The sequence below is a fragment of the Azolla caroliniana genome, unplaced genomic scaffold (assembly GCF_043228905.1).
Source record: "Azolla caroliniana isolate FFs.n. ecotype wild unplaced genomic scaffold, voAzoCaro1.0.p SCAF_16, whole genome shotgun sequence".
Classification (NCBI taxonomy): Eukaryota; Viridiplantae; Streptophyta; class Polypodiopsida; order Salviniales; family Salviniaceae; genus Azolla; species Azolla caroliniana.
Window position 1 is genome coordinate 1532725 of NW_028230451.1, and position 24523 is coordinate 1557247.

The 24523-nt window shown below is 36.2% G+C and overlaps 2 protein-coding genes across 3 annotated transcripts; both read right to left on the reverse strand.

Annotated features, from left to right (window-relative positions):
- Positions 1-7176: 7176 nt before the first annotated feature.
- On the reverse strand, positions 7177-12867 carry LOC147853476 (putative serine/threonine-protein kinase At1g54610). 2 transcript variants are annotated; one of them, XM_087332555.1, is made up of 8 exons: positions 12569-12867; positions 12225-12523; positions 10577-10861; positions 9796-10113; positions 9286-9513; positions 9089-9189; positions 8879-8996; positions 7177-8301 (listed from the first exon to the last, which is right to left on the reverse strand). In XM_087332555.1, exons 1-8 carry the CDS (start codon positions 12771-12773, stop codon positions 7741-7743), a joined length of 2115 nt encoding a protein of 704 aa, XP_087188681.1. In that variant the 5' UTR covers positions 12774-12867; the 3' UTR covers positions 7177-7740. The 2 variants fall into 2 exon arrangements, with proteins under 2 accessions (XP_087188681.1, XP_087188680.1); XM_087332554.1 differs by having other exon boundaries at positions 12225-12867.
- Positions 12868-18982: 6115 nt separating this feature from the next.
- Positions 18983-23615, reverse strand: LOC147853477 (shikimate kinase 3, chloroplastic-like). The gene is made up of 9 exons (XM_087332489.1): positions 23114-23615; positions 22119-22174; positions 21609-21736; positions 20777-20864; positions 20304-20386; positions 20089-20221; positions 19855-19933; positions 19643-19707; positions 18983-19411 (listed from the first exon to the last, which is right to left on the reverse strand). Exons 1-9 carry the CDS (start codon positions 23316-23318, stop codon positions 19337-19339), a joined length of 912 nt encoding a protein of 303 aa, XP_087188615.1. The 5' UTR covers positions 23319-23615; the 3' UTR covers positions 18983-19336.
- Positions 23616-24523: the final 908 nt, after the last annotated feature.

Here is a 24523-nt window from a genome sequence, read left to right on the forward strand (position 1 = left end):
TACAAATTAATTGACAACCTCTCATCTATGATCTATAAGACAACGTTTTTATGTTTTCGAGTTTAGGTAATAATGTTTGTGAATCCTTTCAAAATATATTAAGGTAAAGCAAACCTTGATGCCAATGCAAACTTTGTGCTTTAACCATCTCAAATTTGTTGTGTCCTTGGTATTTGTATTTACTATCCAATGGGAGCTATAGCTTTTAGGAGTCGTGGCATTTTGAACCAACAAGCATGCAAAGGAAGACAAAACAATGTGATTATGCTCAATTTTATCAATGTTAATGATTAAACTAATTTCAAGGGGCATTTAGTCTTGAAATCGTGTTTTTCTCAAGTGTTGATGAGAGAGCCAGAAGTTTGCAATTTGTAAAAAGTCTACATATGACATGCTACATTTTGGGAGCACTTTGATAGGAAGGATGTATACAATGTACATGTATAATTGATACAAAACTCAAGGACTTTTTTGGCAATGTTGCTAGCGATATAATGGTGGCGCGTGACAAAAAGTTGTAATCATGATTCAGTTTCAACACTAATATGGAATCTAGTTATTTATTTCATACTATTATTTTGGGGATTTATTCAATTGTTGTTATTATGTGGTGACAAACGCGGATTGAACCTTGAGTACAAACCAATTAAGGGCAATTAAACTCCTACAAAAGGAGCACAAGTTAAAGTACCGAAATTCTAGAAAATGACTTGTAGGAAAATCATTGAACTCCTCCAATCATACCAACCTTCGTGGGGTTTTAATCATTTATCATCATTATTTTATAATGGACAAATAAAACAAGATGGGTTGCAATCATACGTGGGTCACAACTGTTTTCAAGTCTAAGAGGGGAAATACTAACCATGTGGGTATAAATTAAACACGACATGTTTTATACATGAAGAGTGAATAAAGTCGGTGTTATACGACACATTTCTTGATTTGTCAGATGTTTAGGACATCATGAACTAGGAATCGTAAGTGGAGGCGGTGTTGCGAGGGATAATGCTCTCAATGTGGTTTTCAATAGAAATTTCTCGCTATTGAAAAAAAATTACATACTAAGGAATTTTGTTTTTCTTGTATGAAATATTCTTATAAAGTTTATAGGATGTACCCCAAATGTTTATAAGATTTCTACAAAAGGTGTATATTCCCCATACATCTAATATAAGTGCAATATTTCTTACAATTATCCTACTCCATGCACGCTTTTTTCCTACTCCATTGAAGCAAAGTTCGTATGGAATATGAATACTATATAATGCACAAACCCATATGTATATCTATATTTATTTTTAATATTCTTGTGTAACTTAACATTGAAAATGTTTAAGGCATAAAGTATCACATCCCATTTTAGCTTGTAGTGTCTTGTTTCAAATTTCAATATCAAAACGTCCCAATTATGCACTTTTTTACATGACATTGTTTTAAAACTCCATAAGTTCACTAGAGAAGTCAATGTAGGTTCACATCCCATGTATAGACTTTATGTCACGTCTAAGATCATTCGATAAATCAAACTAGGTTCGTGACCTATGTATAGATTTCATAGGACGTCTTTTCACGAGAAATAGAGTAGCCCTTGCTTTAGAAAATGTGATGGCCGGAATCAAGGTAGGTTCACAACCCACGTGTAGACTTCATGCCATGTCTAAGATCATTCAATAAATCAAGGTGGGTTTTGTGACCCATGTATAGACTTCATAGCATGTCTTGCATTAAAAATAGAGTAGCCCTTGGTTCAGTAAAACAATGTGATGGCCGGAATCATGCTCCTAGTTATAATTGCCATACCCCTAAACCTTGTATTAGTAAATGTGTTCTTGAGACAACTTGCATGATCTGTTCAATGATTATGATTTAGTTTAGTGAAATATTTTAATTACAATATGCTTGAAATGGAGTCATTCTTTAATGTCTTCACATGCCCAAGTCACTAGAAACAAAAATGGTTGAGAAGCTACATAGAGAAGGGCTATTAATATTTGACAAAGGTATCGTGACAACCACTAACTTGTGTGTGTGATGGAGGGTAGACACACGAACGCCAAAGCAAAGGGCCAAATCCTGGAGATAAAAACAAATGCCCAAGGGCGAATCAAATTCCCATGATCCCATCGCAAACATACAATAACGTTGTCTTCACTACTTCTTGCATTATAACTAATAATATGTATTGGAAAGCCTTTTTATGTTGAATAAAGTATACAAAAACAGTTTGCCTAAACTCGAACCAAATACCTATTTCTTAAGAGTCGTTGAGAATGTGTATTGGAAATTCTAAATAATGTGTATTAAAAAATTTGTATTGAAAATATGATATAAATACCATACGAGGATTATCATAAATGAAGTACATACTATAAGTGAAATTGTGTGTGTTGAACTAAATTATGTTATGATCCCTCCCTATCTACACTCTCTATCCATGTTTTTTAAAATCTTATATTAAAAATATAATGAAGTGTTTACGGTTAGAAAGACTCTTCTCAATTATAATGATTACGCGACATCGTGTTTGTTAGAAAGCGTGTGGCCAAATGATCTTAGGATTAATGCTACTCCATAATTGCAAAACATGGCCCCCTTAATAATATATTGCATATGCAAGGTTTTTCCAATGTGCATTATAATGAATTGGACATGCAATTTAATACATTGGATGCAATTTTGTCTCATTGTCACATCGACCACCTTTGACTTTAAAATCTATTGATGTACTTTCATGACATTATATATAGATCCATACTATCCACAAAGACAAACAAACACACATAAAATACATACACATAACACAGGTAATCAGATACACTTGGTAGCATCCACTTAAAGTTTTGGTTGGATACTTAACAACCACTTAGTATGATGACAAACCAAATGTTGCAACATAACTTAATTAAGTATGCACTTCTCATTCTGCCATTAGTGTTGATTAATTGTTCTATCAATAGTATAGCTCAAACACAGAGAGACAAGTTTCTAAGCGCACATAATGCAGAGAGGCGAAGATTGGGCATTCCGTCGCTAGTATGGGATAACACATTGGCAACGTTCGCCGCCAAGTATGCAGCAAACCAAGATAGGGTTGGAGCCGGTTGCTCTGGTAACCTACGCCATTCCAACGGGCCCTACGGTGAGAACCTCTATTGGTATTGGACTACCACAAGAGCCTTAGCAACACCTAGTCAAGCTCTCGCATCATGGATATCTGAGAAGAAATACTACAACTACAGGACAAACACTTGTGCTAGGGGGAAAGAATGCGGCCACTACACCCAAGTGGTGTGGGCCAAGACACGTCGAGTTGGATGTGTCGCCCGTGCTTGTGCCTCCAACCGTGGTGCAACATATGTCATTTGCAACTACAACCCCCCTGGCAATTACATTGGCCAAAGACCCTACTAAAGATTCATATTGATGTATTATAGATTTTTACATACTATTCTTGCTTTCCCACACTGATAAATATACCCCCCCTCCTAATTCATCATATCCTAAAATCCTCATCAACTTCCATCTAATGTACACCACACCAATTGTACCATTTCGTCAACGTGATGAAATTGCAATGCTTTCATTGGTGATATTGCTAATGCTTGTAATTTTATGATCTAATTATTTATTTGATCTTTAGAGTACCCAACAAAAGTGAATAACTACATCATTAATAGGAAGTTATAGGTTCTATCATTATGAGGTCCCTTGAATGAATGACAATATGCCTAAGACTATTGGAGATCATGCTTAACCCAAGAAAGCCATACAATACTTGTACCCATACAATCCTTTTCTTATGTTAGTCACCCATTTTCTATAATTCTAGTTCCCTTCTTATTAATTCCAAGGTTATCACCTTTTCTTATGTTAGTCACCCATTTTCTATAATTCTAGTTCCCTTCTTATTAATTCCAATGTTATTCACCTTGAGCACTTTGCCATATCTTTTCTAGATGGACCATATACTTGGCTCTATGGAGGTTATTCACAATCTTTAATCTTGCCAACCAGATTTGGATCCATATCAGTTATTTAGGTTTTCCCTTGAAACTCCTCTTATCCACTTTATGTTTGTTTTATTTCACATGACATTTGTGGGGCACATTTATACCTTAAGTTTCTAATCACATCCTAAATATTCTTTGAATATTTGTTAGTGCATTGTGCACGTTTAGGCCAACAATTAATATATTGCTAAAAAAAGTATTTATGTGTTCATTATTGGAGCTTGAATGCTTGTGCATGTTACATTCTAGAGAGGACTCTCAATATCTTAAATATACTTATCACGTCTTGGGCTTGGAAAGGAACTTTACTCCTTGAGTTTTTGGCCCAAACACAACCCTAGATGCAAATGTTTGTTCCCTTCTTAAATGAACTTAAAACGTAGGGACTCGACAATGTCCATTAAAAATTTTATTATTTTCCATCAAGATTATTAAATTGTTTAATGGTTGTTTGACACCAATTTGATTATTTTTAAGATATTAAAATACTTGGGCCTCATACCTTGCCCTTGACAACTTATATGCCACAATGTTGTGCCCCTGTGTATCTACCCTTTTGTAACTACTTAACCCCTTATGGGGAATGAATGAATAAGGAATAAGTTCTCTCTCATCTTTCTCTGTCTTGTCATCTATCTCTCTCCCTCCCTCCCTCCCTCCCTCCCTCTCAAGGGGGTGCAACGTGAGAGAGAGAGAGAGAGAGAGAGAGAGAGAGAGAGAGATAATAGAGAGGTGAGGAAGTTGGGTTTCAAACCCATAATGCAGTGCTTGTAGTGCTAACAACTTACCAGTAGGATAAGGTAATTACGATAATAATAAAAGATGACAAGAGAGAGAACTTACTCCATATTCATTCATTCCCCATAAGGGGTTAAGTAGTTACAAAAGGGTAGATACACAGGGGTGCAAGGCTCAAGCCCCCTTGTCCATTCACACTAATCACTCACTCACACCTCTTCATGCACACATGTGTGCATGTGTCACACATGTGTTCACATACGTGTTGACTCACACTCACAATTACACTTGTGCACATTTATACATACACATCAACAACATTATAATATTCCACCTTCACCTTGACTCTCCATACATCTTGTACAGTAACATTTTATAAGCCTTTTCTTCCACCATGTCTCAAATCTTGTGATTTTTCGTACAATATGGTCCATGTGTACGCTTGTACCCAAGGAAATGGAAATGCCAACCTATATAGAGGTCATGAGCCAATAATGCAACCATCTAGACATGTATTGGGTCCATTGTTGATAAAATCAAAATGCCTATTTAATGCTTCAAGAGTAGATTATTGTAGTTCAATCATTTTGGGCAAAATATATTTGTGATGATGACTAAGAATGTATCCGTCTATTGCACCTCGAAAGCTTAGCACATGTCCAATACAAGATAATCATAGCATCTTGAAAGCTTAGCACAAATAATCAGAGCATCTTGAAAAATGTTTAGCAACTAGAAATAATCATAGCAAATCATTGTCCATTCAATTATAGGCATGATAAGTATTGGTAGATTAAGTAGATTCTAGTTTGAGACACAATTGGCAATTTTATAGGAATTCCTCACTACTCTTTAGAAATTGGAGAGTACCTAGTAATTAAAAATTTTAATTAAACAAATAGTTGATGTGGTTTCTATGGCCTTGTCGGCAAAACATTCCATGTTGTGGGATATATCCAAGATTTTAGACAACCTAATTAGGAAGGGCTATTTGCCTGAGCCAATGATGGAGATGTTATTCCTCAAATCTCTAAGTTAGCAACTTGGATTTGCTGACATTTATCCTTAATCTTGCCTTTGATGCAACAAGTTTTTAAAATGAACCAACAATTTCCAAATTGAAAAAGAGAGCTAATCGGCAGGAATTTTACATAATACAAGAATCCATGCTCTGTTAATTATGCCAGACATCAACTAAGCATTTTAGAGATTGAGATATGAAAATAGTTCAATGGTATATATTGCTTCGTTTTGGTGGCTTTTGTCATACAACATAGTGAACATGTAAAAGTAGCTTACTTGACTCTTAACATGAGATTGTTGCCATTAGTCATCTAGAGAACTTAAATTATGAGACATTTCACATAGAACTTAGATCAATCATGATATTAAAAACACATCGAATTTTCCATTGATAACTCTGCACCCGCATATTCAAACTCAATTGTTTAATGCTTCATTTATATATACCATACATGATTACATCTTTTGTCTTACTTACTCCATGGCACTTAATTTGTAAGGCCAAATTAATATGGTCTCAATCGTTCTATATGATGATATTCTACAACAAACCTTACTATATATTATGCCATTTTATTTAATTGAGCATCAGACCAAATCATTACTATTTAATCTCTCCACACATTAAGATTTTCAATCACCTTTTGTATGCACAGATGAATATGGGTTTACCCTGTTCCATCAATGGCATCTAACCTATGCCAAATTCAGCTGTCTATGCTCTATGCCATAGGCTACTTGCATCAGGTTATATATATATTGAATATTCGTGTCATAATGGTTAAGTTCACGTGCTTGGTCATACAACAAACAAGAACGATTTGTTTGTGTTTGCTTTAGATAATATGTCAAAGACAACAAAGCTATTTATTGTAAAAATAATGCCCATATTTTATCACTAACCTACAAACATGTTTGTATTGCTCATTTATATCACCTCCATAAACCTGCAATGCACGCACACCTCATGCCATTGTCAATAGTATAGGTGATTGAGTTCTTAGTTGTATTCAACAAACATATGGACCAATGCAATCACAACACAATCAAACAATCACTCATCCTTATGTACAGTCTAAGATTTTGACTTCATTTGCAAAAAACATACCTCAAATGCTGATTACTATTTTATGTGCGTGTGTTTTGAGTGCTAAGAAGAGAATTCCTTGTAACACTTGGAACCCACATACTATCTTTAAAAAAAGAATTGTTTTAAGGTCCGTGAGAATTAGTTCAGAAGTGAGTTTATTCACATACTCAACAAATTGAGGATAAGTGGTTTTAAGATAGTTTTCGAATGAGATTCCCAACCTGAAGACACCATACTCCATGTATGGCCAAAAGAGCTATGTCTGAATATGTTAGTGAATTTTATTTAATACACAAATTTGTAACGTTTACAAAGGCAATCATGTACAACATTTCTGATAAGAAAACTTCTAACATGATAGGCTTACATTCACTAGCAATTCTTGATACTTACAAAGGTTTTTCACAGCTGAAATATTGCATTGTAGATTGTTCACCAGTTACTGGCATCAATTGGAATTGGACTTGTAACCCTCAGGTTTTGAGATTTTTCACAACTAGCCCCAATCTGAAGAATTCACCTAAAAATGCTCACACCTAAATATATTCCAATTACAAGATAAATAACTAATAAGATCCACGCCTTATGGGTGTATTGTAGAGAAAATATATGAATGAAATGTATGACACATGGGTCTCCATTTTCTTATTTCTTAATAGAGAAAGCAGGATGGGAACTTGGATGATTTTATGTTGTATAATCCGTACTGCCTTCTTCACAAGCTTTTTGGAAATCTTCTTTTCTTTTACCCTATGGGATATCCCTTCCCAACGAAGAAGACATGGGTGTATTACTTCATTGCACAAAGTGAAGGTATCAACGCTATATATAATATAATATATACACCATTCGCAAACATACTGACCATAAGCACCACTATTTTCTCAGGGTAGAATACCGATCCTTTCTCGACGACGATGATGGAATCCTAAAAGATTCCGAATAATCCGATATATCCAATCGTCCAAACCTCTTATTGTGCGTTGGACCATCGTGCCTACCAAATTCCATGACATCAGTTTCCTTCTGCCTACCCTGACTAAGACCAAGACCCTGCTGATCTGTAGATGATTCTTTACGCAAATCCTTGGAAACCAGACCTTTGTTGTTGTTGGCACCAACTAAGCTAGAAAAGTTGGATAAATCCCCACTTTGAGAGATGGTATCAGATATAGACATGTTAGAGCGATGGGTAGGCCGCGAAGGAGCCATTCGCACATCCTCACCACTCGCCTTTTTCTTTAAAGACGGGGGCCCTAAGGGGCCAGACCTTGAAGATAAGTGATGTGGAACTTGGCGTGAAGGTACAACAGGCTGAACTTCCCGTGAAGTTTGAAATGCTTGTGAAACATCCTCCTCTGGTAGTGGTGGTGGTGGTGGTGGAAAGTTTGTGCTCTTACTTTGAAAGCTTTTTGAATTAGCCTCGACTCGCCTCTTCTACAAGAATGGAAACACCAAATATTGTTATTTCCTTCACTTGCTTTCTTTTCGAAAAATCCATCAAAAATCCCCTAAATTTTCATGAAATTCCTAAAATATTATGTAACACCAAAATATCTCTAATTTTTCGAAATTCTTAAAAACTCTTCCCTCTTCATGCATTCTCTCGCTATACTATCTCCATTGACACACAGGGGGGAGAGAGAGAGAGAGAGAGATTTGTGTTTTGGGATTTTGAAGAAAAATTGAAGGGTATTCTGGCAGTATTCCATTTCGCTTTTAAATGGCATCGTCTTTGAATTATGTTCCGCTAAGATTTTGTAGCACTGTAAAAGGTAATTCTACAACAACAAAAATCTCATCCCCCTGTTATCTTAATTATAGAAATAAAAGAGAAAGTGGATTAAAATAGGAAGTTCAGCATATACCAAGAAAACTGCGAATTTTGATTAGTTAATGCTAAACCTCTACAATAATAAAAAAAGTTACTACTACATAGGGGTATGCTGGTAGGGGATATTTCGGTGTTTTACTTGTTCAGTAAATATTTATAGGCTAGGGTGGACGGCAATACCTGAATATTAGTTTGCAACTCTGCATTAGCATCGGATGCTGGGATAGCTTTACTCGGACGATCTCTCCCACCACTTGCTCGCTTCAGGGCTGCATCATTTCGCATTTTCTCTCTTCGACTGTAGAAAGTAGAGATGCGTGAGAAAACAACACGATTAAAAAGATAGTAATGCAAAGCCGAAAACACGGTTTCTAAATGCAGCGTACATACCGCCGGTTCTCTTCATCACGTATTTTTGCATCCCATTCTTTACTGGGAGGGTACTGAGGCAAGCTTAAGGGATCGCATGGATATGGTGGAGTGGTAAAGAACTGAAGAAATATTGCCATTTATTAATATCAATTCCCACAGAAAATTAATTGTGTAATCTATACATATATCAAGGACAACAAAATATAATATAATACCTCACTCTTCAAAGCTTGTGTCGCTGTTCCACGGTCTAATGGTTCGATGGCAAGAAGGGTATCCAAGAGAGCTAATGATGTAGGTGGAAAATCTTTGAATGTTTCTTTGATGCACCGTTTATAAGGCTGTTGAGGCTTGAAAATAGTTGCATGTGGCAATTTAGATTTCTTCCAGTATTCTTCTGATGGTGAACCACACATCTTGAATATCTTATGCAGTTGCTCCACCTGAAACCAGATATTTCTCTTCAAAATCAATACCTTGTGCATCCCCTGAGAATTCTACCTGAAGATGTATAAACTTGGTCTATTTGTGAAATAAACAAATACTTCAACAACTTCTACAACAACATTCATCCTTTAAAGGAGAACATAAATAAGCACACAAAACAATAGCCTGTTCTGAGTAAAGCTGTAATTATGGTCCAAACTACTAAAAAATGAGGAGGATCACATCCAGAATGTAAATACAGAGTGTTTTCTGAAGGAAAAATGGAAAAAGAAAACCACCTCTGTCCTAGCTGGCATAATTGGCTTCCCAGCAAATAGCTCTGCTAAGATGCAACCAACGCTCCATAGATCAACTCCTACACCATAGTCAGTTGCACCAAGCAAAAGCTCAGGAGGCCGATACCAGAGAGTCACAACACGACTTGTCATAGGTTGATTATGATCCGGATCAAAGACAGTTGCAAGACCAAAATCTGCAATCTTTAAGGTGCCAAAGTTATCTAGCAAAAGATTTGAGCCCTTTATATCCCGATGCAGTATGTTTCGATCATGGCAATGCTGTAATCCAGACAGTAACTGGCAAATATAGAATTTTACCTGTGCATGAAAATAGAGGTTACACACAACATGGCAGCACACCTTGAAAATCAGAAATTTTACTAATATGCTTCTTTGTTTCAGATATTAAAAAAGGTATGGCTTCATATTTGCAAACTCCCTGGTAAAATTTGAGCTCTGAGCTCTATGTCAATTTTCCTCATTAGATCAATCCCATTCTAATTTCTTAATTACTGTAAACCCATATATTAATTAGAAGCGTGATACTAAATTGGGTTTCTAATTTTTCTAATTGGTGGATACACACGTTCTCATTAGAGATTAGATGCCTCAACTTTGACCAAGCATATTTTGAAAATTTCCAAAATCAAGCAAACTCTTCTAATATCTGAAATAGATAAGTATATCTCCATAATTTTCACTAAAGTATTCATGAAACCAAAATAATACTAAAGTTAATTAAAACACTATGCATAAATCTCTTATTGATCTACCAACAAACCTGTGGTTCAGAGAATATAACACCTGGAGACGCAGCAAGTCCCGCAAGATCATGTTCCATATACTCAAAAACAAGGTAGAGACTGCACGACATTCTTGAGGTAACAAGTCCTTCCAGTTTAATAATATTCGGGTGATCAAGGCGTCTCAAAACAATAATCTCTCTTGCCATAAACTTCACACTTTCAGGTTCCATGGTATCAAATCGAACTTTCTTGAGCGCAACAATGCTCCTCGACTCCAAATCCCGGGCCTTGTATACATTACTGTATGTGCCTTGTCCAATCTATAACAACAAAACAAACCATGGTATCACAGATTTGTCAATGCCTACATGCAGAAATCCAGTTACAGAACACAGCCAACTTCATTTCTGTGGAAAATGGGCTGACAATTACATGGGACCCCATATGTATGCTGAACTGTTCAGAAAGCCACTACCCCACACTTAGGCAAAAGAATGACATCATGAACTCAAATTAGCCACAATATTGTCATACCAATAAATTGGACAGCTAAAATACCCTTATCTTCTCAAACAAGAGGGCGAGGCTATGGCAAAAGTACCACTTGTAACAGAGTTACTAATGATCTATCACTCCTTGGGCACCAACCAACATGTTACGATATAGATTGTCGTGAATCAACAAAGTTTTGTCATAACTGTCATTAATCAATTAGCATCTCATGTACAAAGTGCCACCAAGAGACATAATGTAACATACCCATCAAAGGGGATTCATAACCCAGAGAAGTCACAACAAATAGTGCCATTTCTCTTTGGCACAGACATGGCTGATTCCAACCAGGATCAGGACTCACACATGAATATTTTCATGATATCAAAGTCATCATCACAAGGCATGGAGATGTCCTCATTCCACCAATCTTTCCAGACTGGGTTTCCCAATGATGGATATTCTCAGAGGGAAGCAATTTCAGTTCCAATGACGGGCACAAACCTGATTGGTGGGTATTCAAGGCTCATGATCAAATTTCAATTCATTTATTTTTAGGAATCTAGCATAGAACAACATTCTTCATATTTTGTTAATCCATTGAAGTCTTAGCATAAGCACTGTAACCTTTGTGAGGTTTCATAGGTTATTATGGTCTTTTATAGGCCTAATATATCTATCATTATCTCTAAGAAAGAATCCATACAGATGGAAGTTACAGGATTTGGGAGTTCCTAAGAATTCACAACCTGTAGCACTAGATTTCCTTGAGAAAATCGTATACATTGACGGTCTTCATTGCTACAACTTGCTGCAAGGACATAAGAATTTCTTTCCAGGACAACCCTTCTCCCTTGGGAGTTCCAATCCTATAGATCATATTGTTCCAATTCTGTAGACAATTTTCCCTTCCCCGCTCGAAGGCCCAACTGAGCAAATGGATAGTAGACACATCATGAACAGGTTCAAATCTGGGAATCTGTTGGAGAAATCGTTGTGGCTATTGGATCAAGGAAATGGCAGGTTCAATTCTCACATTCTGTTTGGGAAACCTTTGCAATTGGATTCCTATAGCATATCTATTCTTTCAAGAAGCTAAATGGGAACCAAAATAGCCACGTGCACATACTTAACAGCACAATTCACACAAAATCCACACAGGGATGCATTGATATGATGAAAAAGTTGTACCTTGTCAAGCTTCTCAAAAGAATCAGCCCGTCTTGGGATCCATCCTTTGATGGCCTCCCCTGCCACTGCTGAGAGCCAAGCTGGCCAACCTGCGGCGACTTGTTCTCCTTCATTATGTTTAGGAATATTCCTTATATTCTCTGATGCTGTCCTCTCTCTTTCTCCTTCTCTAGCTCTCCTTCTTGAGGATCCGGCACGAGCAAGATCACTATGTTGACCATTATATTTTGGCTTGATAAGTTGGTCTTGTGATTGTCTCTGATTATTAGGATGAGTATGTTGTTGTTGTTGTTGTTGTTGTTGTTGTTGTTGTTGTTGTTGTTGATGATGATGATGATGATGAGGATGATGATGAGGATGATTATATTGAATTCTGATTTTTTCTTCGTTGCCTTTATCAGCAGTTATAAGCCCACTAAGAGGTTGAGAGATACTATCTTGAATAGAAGCACAGAGGTACCTTGCTGAAGACTGGCGAGAAACTTTTGCATTAAGATTGGGCAAAGGATCATCGTCCACCACTGCTTTTTTACTACAAGCGCAGCCCATTGCATCCAAATTGACCTCAAAGGAAATGAGCAGAACCACAGATTTCCATCGCTACAGGAGGAAGAATCTAATTACTGAATTCATCATCGCCCACCATCGATTTCAGATCTAGGATGCGAAAAAATAGAAGCTCAGGCCACGCTCAAAAACCGCAGGAAAAGAATGGTGGGGGGGGGGGGGGGGGGGGAGGAGGATGGGATCGATCGCCCACATGGACAAATCGATTAGAAACTGGAGAGAGAGAGAGAGATGACAGGGTGTTCTCACAGCAGCAGAAGGGCTATGGCGATGGAGAAAGCTTCAGAAACTGTAGTGGAGGGAGATATGTCCGGTTTCACACTGGGATGGACACAAGGAGAAGAGAGAGAGAAGAGAGAGAGAGAGAGAGAGAGAGAGAGAGAGAGAGAGAGAGAGAGAGAGAGTGGAGCCCAAGATAAAAGAAAGAGGGAATTTGGAGGTGGATTTATTGACCCACTAATACCATCATGTGGATGGAGTCTCGGTCAAGTCAAGTTTCCCAAAGTCTCTCTCTCTCTCTCTCTCTCTCTCTCTCTCTCTACCTCCAATTCTTGCTCTCCCCTGCCTTCGTTTTACCTTTCCCAAATCCAAGTTTCGATGCTAGGATTCGTATGTGTGGTTCGCATTGGGGTTAGGTCTCGGGTTAAGGTTAAGATTAGGGTTTGGGACGAGGTTGGGTCTTTGGATTGTGATTGGGATGGGGTTGGGTTAGGGTTCATGCCAAAGTCATGGTCAAGGTCAATGTTTCTGTCAATGTGAGAATAAGAGTAAGGATCAAGGTTAGTTAGATTAGGGTTAAGGACATCGATATAACTATCGTTGAGGTTAAGGTTACATTTTGTTATTATGTATTATGGCTAACATTAAATTTAGAGCTATGGTAATAATTGGCGTGCATATGGTAGGATGGTGTAGATGAATTACATGTCGTTATATACAATTGGGTTTGGGGTACATATAGTCATCAATCTTGTCCCATGCGCATAAGATTTAGTTCTAAATCGTACTTACAATTGATACACGAGGGTTACATTGGCTACATACACGTAAACTCGTTCCATATAGATTAATATAGGGTATGACATATTATGTTACAAGTTGAGATTATCATTTATTATTTAGTCGTTTCATAGGACATGTCTAATGTCTTACAAGTTATACCTAGTTGAGATTATGATTTATTAATTAGTCGTTTCATAGGACATGTATAACGTCTTACAAGTTATACCTTTGTGCTCTATGTACTATGTTCAATAACATGCTCTGTGTTCCTTTGTGAATGCATTCATGGGATATATGCTTCTGCCAAGTACATATAGTGGAGTATGGACCTAACAACATGTTAGCATACTAGCATGTTTTACGAGGTTATGAAACCTATTTGTGTATGGTGCTTTGACTAAATGAGATTCTATTTTACTATCATATGTGAAGACATGTATTGTGGTTGGTTACAACCTCCATTCTTGTTCTTTAATGCATGTTTATATGCCTCGAGTTTATCATATTTCACACAAGATTTTCGTTTGCACACTATGATAAAAAATAACGACTTTAATTGATTCCACTCCTGATCATATTGTGTTGGTTATTGTGAATATATAATCGTGTTAGATCGTTTTCCTATGTCCTCCTAGTGTAAGATATGATTTTCCCATAAAATCCAAATAAAAACTGTGCGATTATCCGTAACAAGGGCTCTTCTTATGACTTCTACACCTTTTTCTTACATATACATATTAGTCTGCATGTAGCTACCAAAGGATATTTAACACTTTCTAGTGTGTCCTTGACATTCAAGGTTGTTGCCTACATTCAAAGACCCCCATTGTTCTATGTTGTTGAATTTAATGCAATTGAAAGTAAAATTAATAAAAAATATTTAGTTGCCTTTTTAACAAAGAAATTGCACCCTTTTTCTAAAGACATATGTTGCCAACTTTCAAAAAATGGTATGCCAACTTTTAAATAAAATCATGTAATCAAAACTTTACACTATTTTCAACAATTGTAGATTCCTGAAAAGTTGGCGTTTCTACCAACACCACATCTAATATTAGGTCATGACTTTTCCTCTTCCTCACCCTAGTGGCATTTGATAAGTTTCTTGTTATAAAATATTTAGTGTATCTTGCCATGCCTAGTTACTACTACCTTAACTATATTCACAAAAGCCTAAGTGTCGATGGCCATTCAGCAGATAACTTTATAAACTATTCTCTTTGTATTCATTGTGTTGTAGGATATTGATTAAACCACGTTTATTATCTTTGTGATATAATCGTGAACCATGCATTTTAGTAAAGCTATTCAGAAAGTATGAACACATCAACATAACAAGGCAACATTAAGAGAACAATTCAAGAGTCCCAACATATCATCACTCTGTGTCTTGTCATATCACCACTCATATAAGATATTTGATTTTGCCTACGTGTATCCTGTCTTCTTTTGTACCCTCACATTTCCTTGCCTTTAACGTAACATTTATTTAAGGGCATACGTAAAATATAAAATATTATCAATTATTAAAGTAGGATTAAATTTAGGTGTTTGTTTGAATCGAACCAATTCATTGTGGCAAAAGTATAATCAATATGTACAATATAATGATCGACTAAAGCTACTTGGGCTTTTATGTATTCGTGTTTTGGGTTCTAAGGATAGGTGTATGCTTGTGTGAGGAAGAGAGAAAAATCATTTAATTTCCAAAAGAGTTAGAAATACACTAAACGGAACGACGTTGAGCCCATATTAATAAGCCAAAACGTTCATTCTCTCATATTTATGACTTTTGTTTGTAAAAGAAAGCAAGACTATCTTACTATCCATATGAGACAGGGATATGATCTATGGGACACAAGAATCGAACTTGAGAGTATCTAGTAATGTAATGAAATTTAATGAGATTTGAACGTCGTTTACAAAAACCATGCCTAACGCTCAAGAAAAATACCGATGTAAAAAAGAAAAAGCATCTAATATTCTGGGAAGTAGTTGGTACCATTACTCCATGTCTTTCTTCTATTTCCTTTTATTGCTTCATGGATAACTGTACTCCCAATTGGACACGTGGTCTCCATTTGTGAGTTTTCACATTATATGTTTTAAAATTCATTTCCATGTATTGAACAAATTCAATATAGTTGGCATGTCTTGTTATCATACTATGGAAGGACGATGTTAAGAATATGGTTCATGTGTTTTGTAGGTGTAGAAATGGAGACCTTAACCTTGATTATGGGACGTGGAATGAATTAGATACATTGGACAGATATGTTCAAATTGTTCATGGCATCCCATCGAATGCAAGAGCATAAATAGAACCAATACTACATTTCACTTTTGCAATCAATTAAAGTGATCATACAAAACTAATCATATGATTTTGAATATCCTCACAAAAACAATTACAATTTTGTGATCCTTCCACGATCTTAATATGAAGAAAAGAATATAGACATTCATTATCCCCATTATTTATATAGATTCGTGGTAATGAAGTTAACTATATTTGAGTGATAAATAAATACCAAATAACCTATATATTTATCAATGTGAGATTAGAGTTTATGACACACTAATTTGACAGGAACTCCATGCTCCCTATGCGCAACGCTCAGCCACAACCGAGCTTAGAATCATACACACAAAAAAACGGGAATGAATGCACGACACAGTGAAGAGAAGAGTACACAAGATGTTTACGTGGAAAACCCAAACTAGGGAAAAAAAACCACGGCAGCCCACAGGCTGCAAACTATCACAATGTTACAGTGTACAACAGTAAAGCACTGAGGCAACAACCTCGAGCTTTCGATCTTCGCCACAGGCGGCGGTTACAACAGAGGCAACGACCTCTTCCTCTCTCTCACTCTGTACACAGTTACGCGTTCTGATCTTGCGCAAACAAGAATTAACAACACTCAAAAAAGGTTTGCCCTAAGTCATATTTATACTAATATGACTTTTCGGCTATTTACAAATATAACCACGATGGACTCTCAGAAACATATTTACAAATATGTCTCTTCATCCGGTGAGCACTCCTCACCGGGCCTACCTCATCCGGCGCTTGCCGGGTACTCCTCATCCGGTTCTCACCGGGTCTGCACCATCTGGCTCTCCGTAGCCAGGTACTCCTCATCCAGTTCTCACCGGCTCTTCACCATCCAGCTCATGCCGGGTACTCCACATCCGGTTTCGGCCTTGGCCGAGTTTGCTCATCAATACTGTTCTTCTCACTTCCCATCCGGAGGGACTTGTTTCCTAACATAATCGTAGCACAATCCAATGATAGACATGGAATTTCACTTACATGTGTTGCTGAAATAGTACTCTTTCAAAGCATGTATTTAGTGGTTGGAGCCAAATAGTCTTACATTTGCACCAATATTATTTGCATGGGCTCACATGATAAACAATGTTATGGGAAATTAGCAATATATCACATAATATACATTTAAAAGTTGTGATGAATTTTAAGATTTCGTTTTTCCCATGTGAAATTGATGTATATAAAGTCGTGCCTTTCTCCCTTTCTAATGCCAACATCTGGTTGAATTCAATTTGTATTCCTCATTAATCATCCTATCCAAGCTAGTGACTAGTTGCTAGTCATTAACTTAAGCTACTTACAAGAGGAGTATCTAGGGTTTTAATATCAGGTTGGCAATTATATAAGTGTATTATAAGGTCATGTTATGTTAGAGGGTTTCCATTTAGAGAGAAGGGGGTTGTCAATTAATTTGTCACAATTGTTCATTGAATACAAGAGGGTCATGGGTTCAACATTATGATCATTTACTAAAAGAATGAAAATAGCCAAGTTTCTCAATCAATGTGTACAACTGAATAAAAATAGGGTTGCAGGTGATTTGGTGAACGTTGTTTCTTGAAGACAAGTCGTAGTCAAGGGTTCAATACCTAGATACCCAAATAGAGTTTTTTTATTCAAAATAAAAAGTATGCATTATCCTTCAATATTGATTATGGGCTAAAACCTGTAGTCATAGAGCAAAGAAAGCGGACTTAAAAAATCTAATGTTTGTGACAATAAAAAGATGGCCTATCACTATGGAAAGCTTATGAGGAAGAGGCCAATGTATGATCCTACACTTTATAGATGATAGAGAAAATTAATTTATGAGGGAAATGAACATGGGGGTGGACTTTTTATACCCGCACCTATTACAAGATAGATAATATGTCATGTTTCATTTTAACAACTGTAACTTTGGTACACTTTCTTATGCCGAGCATAGTCAATGGAGTTCAACATTCGATTTTGGGATAGAATTTGTCAACAAGTGTGACTCGCTATACTCATTCAACATTCAATAGAACCACAAGAGTAATAAGAGTGTAAGTGTTCACATCATTGTTTTGTCCTCTTTAAGTGTACGTATGGTTTTTTAATACCAATGTCATCATCTCTACATTATTATTAAGAAATGTCATAAGGTAATGAGGCATCGTAGGCAAGAATAGTCTGAAAGATATGAGATGCCAATTTACAATGGATGAAACGTCATTATCACCTTATATACATCCTCAATTGTCCACACATAGAAATCAAAATGTGATCTATGTGTGAGAATGCTCTTTTTTGACAATATAGCCTAACTGTTTAGTGTCAAAAAGGTATATGCCAATGTGCGAAACCACCCATCAAAACTTTTAACTTTATTGAATCATATAACAAAGTCACTCATAAACAAAAATTTAATCTAAATCTCTTTTCTTGACTTTTTAATAGCATCAATATTTCATCAATATGTACACATCTCGAATGTAATTCTTAACAAAGAGGCTATTCTAAAACATTCAAAAACTAGAGGAATTTGTACCCCCACTTTCCAATTTTAACAACCATTTTTTCAATAATTGATGAGCCCGCTCAATTTCTTTCTCATTTCATTAGTTGGATATACAAGAGAGGTATGAGAAAAACCCACTGACTTTTCATTTCATTAGTTGGATATGCAAGAGAGGTATGAGCAAAACATATTGTTTCTTAGCTTCGCCTTTTACTCCATCTCTAGTGGAAAATATCTTAATTTGCAACATTTTAAAGGCAGTTGATAGGGGCAAACCCTCAGTGTGTATTATCATAAACTAAACATGATGAATCCTTTCATTTCTTCAATGGAACATCAACACACTGCTCAGGACTAAATTATATACAGATAGGTAAAATATAAAAAGAATCACTTATTATACAACAGGTATTTTTACCAAATGGGGAAAGAAAATCCTCCAGTTATTAGTACAAAGGCAACAAGGTCTTATTAAAAAGGCATGAGATATCATCACCCAAAATAGGGCAAGAAAATCCTCTAATTATTGAAGTAGCTAAAGTAAAGGAAAAACACAAGTTTTGCAATCCTTGCTTCATTTCTCACAAAATGTTTGTTCTTTAGCATGTCGGCTTTCCAAGGTATGTAATGTAGAAAAGAAGGTTATGCATAGCCAAAATTTCTGGAAACTACGGTTTTTCTTTTCTCTTTCTCTTCACTATTTCTCTTTGAAATAAGAAAAGAATTTCAAGGTGAACCTGTAGAGGCGTTGATGCCTTTCTGCTTCTTCAAAATCATTAATCTCTTAACTTCATCCAGCACCTGCATGTGTGTAAACTCAAACCTTTTATATAGCATCTATATAAAAATTTAAGAATAAATAAGAAACCTTCAAATGGTATCCATTCATTCACAAGAAAAATCGAGGTTTGCGATATTTCAGATGTTGAGTGTTTTGTCCTCTCATTCTTTTATTTCAAAAATACAAATATAAAAGATAGCGCACTGCGATATGTGCACACAGACCAACCCCCCACTCCCCCCACATGTTACCTGAGCAGCTATTTCAGCCGGAGTTATATCACACACATCTTTATGACCATACTCTGACAGAGCTTCTGTTAAAATGACAAAAACCATATTCGATTTTTGTGTCAATATATAGTAACCAAAATATATTGCAAAAAAAACTAATACTTTGCCCCCAACCACATCCCAGGGTATACATATACACATGAATATATACAGAAGAAAAAAATGCATACTTTGCAATGAGACTACAACATCAGCTTTAGCATAACAAGGAGCCCTCAATGTATAAATGTTTGTAAGCCGAGCAAGTGCCTACAAATGTAGACAGATAAAAGAGGATTAACAGAAAAGATAATAATGATATTAGAGGCCAGTTTCTTCATTGTCCTCAAAAACTGATTCTCAAATTATACATACATACATACATACATACATATATATATATATATATCCATTTGGAAACACACCTGTTCATAAGCGGAATCACCACTTGACTCTCCTAGCAATGGTCTTGAATGAGTCCCGACTGCAACAACCCGTTTGGCTAGGGCTTCTAGAGGTACATCTAGAAACACTGTCACGCCATGTCTCAAATAATTCCTAATATTATTGATTAGAAAAGTCAAAATGTGGATATATCTGTATGTAACTGAAGCTTTTAGACTTTCATTTTGATCCTAACCAATTCACTTCTCGGACCACAATACCACCTCCTGTTGCTATAACCATACGTACATTTGAAGACAGCTGTCTTAGAACCTCGGTCTGTAGAGACACAAATTTGTGAAATCATTCATTCCGAGAAAAACAAATGATATCATTGGGAAACAAGAAAGAAACATATTTAATTACATCTTTTAAGAAGCCACATGATTTATGAGACCAAATGAACCAGAGATTGCATCTCAAAAATGCTCATCTCATCTTGGAGAGAAACAAACCAAGGTCAATGCATTAGAAATTTAATATGCTCTCTAGAGACAAAATATAGAACTTCCCGTTCCTTAAGCCAATATAATATCGTGAGGCATAAATGTTCGTAGACTGAAACATCAGCCCAGGAAACGAGAGTAAATATCACTATGACAATGAGAAAACTACCATTTAAAAAAACAATTATTAATGCAAAAATTAATGATCTATATAAAACCAGACCTCAGAATCTCTGAAGCTTTCTTCGGTTTGCTGCTGGAATAGTTGTGCAATTGTTATACCACCAGCAGCCTCTTCAATAAGCCTATCACTGCAGTAATATACATAGAGAGAAAGCTGATAAGAAAAATAATACCTAGTGGCAGGCTATCACCCGCATAAACAAGACCTAAACAAAAGGGTAAAATACCAAAATCTGCCATTACGTATCAGAAATGCTAAAAGTATGCTAGCTTATTTCCAAGTTTACCTATATGTGCTTAGGTAAAGTTGACGTTCTTAATAACATGAGAAATTGCATTAAACATGCAACTTTGCCTTATGTATGCGAGATTGTGAAGATGAATTCATGATAATTAAGTTCCTCTTTTGTTAATTACTAGATTAGATTGCTCTCTATGTAGAAAGTGAGCATGTTGTAACTGGTCTATTCAGATACTTAGGTATATCTCTGTGTAAAAAGTTAGCCCTCTACCTAGAACATGCGCATGTTCTAACTGTTCTACTTAGAACCTTAAATATGCTTCCAATGAAAAAGAAGTATGCCCTTATTGAGATGATTAGAAGCTTAGTTTGCTAATTTTACTTCTAGTTTAAAGCTTAATTTGCTAATTAGCAGAGCCTGCTAAATCAATCAAGATGATTTGGCAGATTATGCTAGCATGCTAACCTAAAATAATTATTACTTTGATTATGATTTATCTTAATTTTGTGCTTAATCTTAACTTTCATGTGATTAAGGTCATCAACTTTGACTACAAATATATAAGCATACTTTCTGAAATTTTAATACATAAGCATACTTTGGTAGCTTATTTTCCCTAACCTAAAATACCTATCCACAAAGTCATAATCCAGAGCTTCTGCAACAAGCTTTCCGACAGTAGATTTCCCGCTGCCCATCATACCAGTCAGATATATGCAACTTCCCTTTAAATCATCCACTATCTCCCTTGCTTTCTCCTACATATCAATGATTATTGTGGATATGGTTTATATAAAGGAAACATTAGTAGCATCCTAACTAGGTAAGACTCTGAAATACCCCTGAGTTTCATTATTTCCCAAGAAACCTCTTTTTCAATCCCCTCTTGAGAAACTCTATGTGCTATTTCGGCAAAATTTAAGGGCATTTTGTCATCCCCTTGCTATTTCAGCACTAGTATGGTCGATTCATCGCATTCCTCTCTCCATCTCTCTTGTGGGGCTTGACAAAGAGCATTTCAGGAAAATAAAGATTCAGGGGCATTTGGTAGAATAAAAAAACTCTGTTAGAATGAGAAAAAAAACTCCGTGGCATTTCGAAAATTTCCCTTTCAACTTATTTGCAGAAAAATGGAAGTACCTTCAAGACCAATGTTTGTTCATCATACACCTTTGCAGCTGAATTGGTCTGTTTATCTGATGAAAGAAACATACTACAGGCTCATTATGTCTAACCTAAACAAAAAAAATTCTATATCCATTAAAAATGCAAGGCTCTTTTTTTATTGCAGCTGTACTGCTTTAATGATTGAAGTTCAAGAATTGTTCATCAAATTAGAAATAATGGATACACAAAAATTCAAAACAAACATACGCATCGATGGAAATCAAGAGTCAATCATCATCTCATCAAGTTCAGGTTATTTATCTACGGTTATTATTGATACCAAATTATTTGTTAGGAAAACGATGCAGATCACCGAGTGCTAGAGAGAATCCATGAGTGAGTTTTCCTCACAAAAACAAAAAATCTCAAATATGTAGCCAAATTTTACCACAAAGTTCCACTAAATATTATGGTCATGAATATTACTGCTTTCTAGATATACTCGACATAAAAAGTGCAACTATGCGTAGTGAAGAATTACTTTGCAATATGACACAGCTCTAGTTTACCAAAGACTGGGTTCTCTATTGAGGGCCAGTATGACATGCAACAACTAACATAATGTGCAAGTGTACAATTCTCCAAACACAAGATAAAAAAGAGCTCAAAACACAATAAAAACAAGTTTTAACCGCAACCAAACTTGTTGCAAAGGCTAAAAAACAAATAAAATGTGGCATTGAATAACATATGCTCTATTATCTAAAAAATAAGAAAACAAAAACTGAGAACAGATTGAATTTCGAGCTAAATGCAAGATAAAAACAAGAAAAATTATGTTAAAAATAAGCAAAATCAAGTTAAAAAGAACTAAAAAATAAGAAGAAGAAAAAAAACAAGCTGAGAACAGATTGAATTTCGAGCTAAATGCAAGTTAAAAACGAGAAAATTTAAGTTAAAAATAATCAAAATCAAGTTAAAAAGAGAGAAGTGGAAAACGAGTTAGAAACAGGGGAGTATGGAAAAACCTGCTTCGACGTTGTTAGGACGAGTTGTGGAGAAGCACCGAGATTTGGGCAGGCGAACAGAAGAGATGGGCGCCCAAAGAATCCGATTATTTCGATAAGAGATAAATCCCTTATTCAAAATGGGTGGCTGCTTACAAGAAGAAAATGCATCTTTGCGGTTAAGAATCCATGGAACCTCAACTGTGCTAAGAAGCATGCTCTCCATGATCAACGGAAAAAAATCTTCTTCTTCTTTATTTGTTTTTCCTCCTCCTTTCTTCCTGGGCTATTGTGTTCTCTCTTCTCGGATCTAGCAGCAATGAAGCTATTCTTTGTGTGGGAAAAATGGATGGATTGGCGACTCAGGAAAATCCTTACTCCTTCTCTACTGCAACTAGTGATGATGATAATGATGGTGAAACCCGTGAAAAGCTGGTGAAGGAGTGGTTGATTCCATGGCCATGGCCACAGACAGAGAGCCGGTCATGGAGATGTGTACGATGACCAGTCATCTTTACTTTTTGTATTACTCCAAGTCTCATACACATTCTTCAGATTTCAGAATCGGTTTTTATTGTGACCAAGGAGCGAGATCCATGTGTGTAGTAAGAGATATATATAGTGTAATAGAGAGGTGAGCAAATTAGGTTTCGAACCCAAGATGTAGTGCTAGTAGTGTAAACCACTTACCACTAGGGTAAGCTAATTACGAGAGAGAGTGAATGAATGAGTGAGTGAGTGAATAAGTGAGTGAGATCCATGAGTATGTGTGTGTGTGTTTTGGAACAATCCAATTTGGGCGTCTCTCGGAACGTCTCTTGTTGTTTCTCTTGCATGATCGGTGTTTCAGAACATCTGGCGCGTTTGTTCCCACGGTAATCCTCATGTCTCAATATCCCCGTTCTAATACCTTTTTGTGTATCCTCGGATTATGTGGAGTTCTTAGACCATATAGTGTGTCTTAGGAGAGAGGAAGCATGGCATCCTTGATAACATCCATCTCCACATTTGCATTATGGGTTCTTCTAGTGATGTTTGGCTACATGATTGTGGTGCTTGATATTCGGGAAAATGTTATCCTCTAAAAGTGACCAGTTGTCCTTGCTATTATCCATGTTCACGATTTAGTATCATTGCGCGTGCTCTCACAATCAAGGAACATAATGTCCTCACTTCATTTGGTGTCTCGTGTCCTCGGAATTATTCACAATTACATTTGCAAAAGGCTTACGAAGTGATGATTCAAGTCTATGATCTACTACTCTTAAATGATGTGATACGTGCATTCAAAAATTTGCTATATAGTACAGCCTAGAGTAGCCAAGCTACCCTCTCGCACATTTTTCCTCATCTAGAAAATAAGTGCCACGTAATAAGCCAATTTCTTGCAAAATATTGAGCATCTTGGAAAGCAATATTGATTACACATTA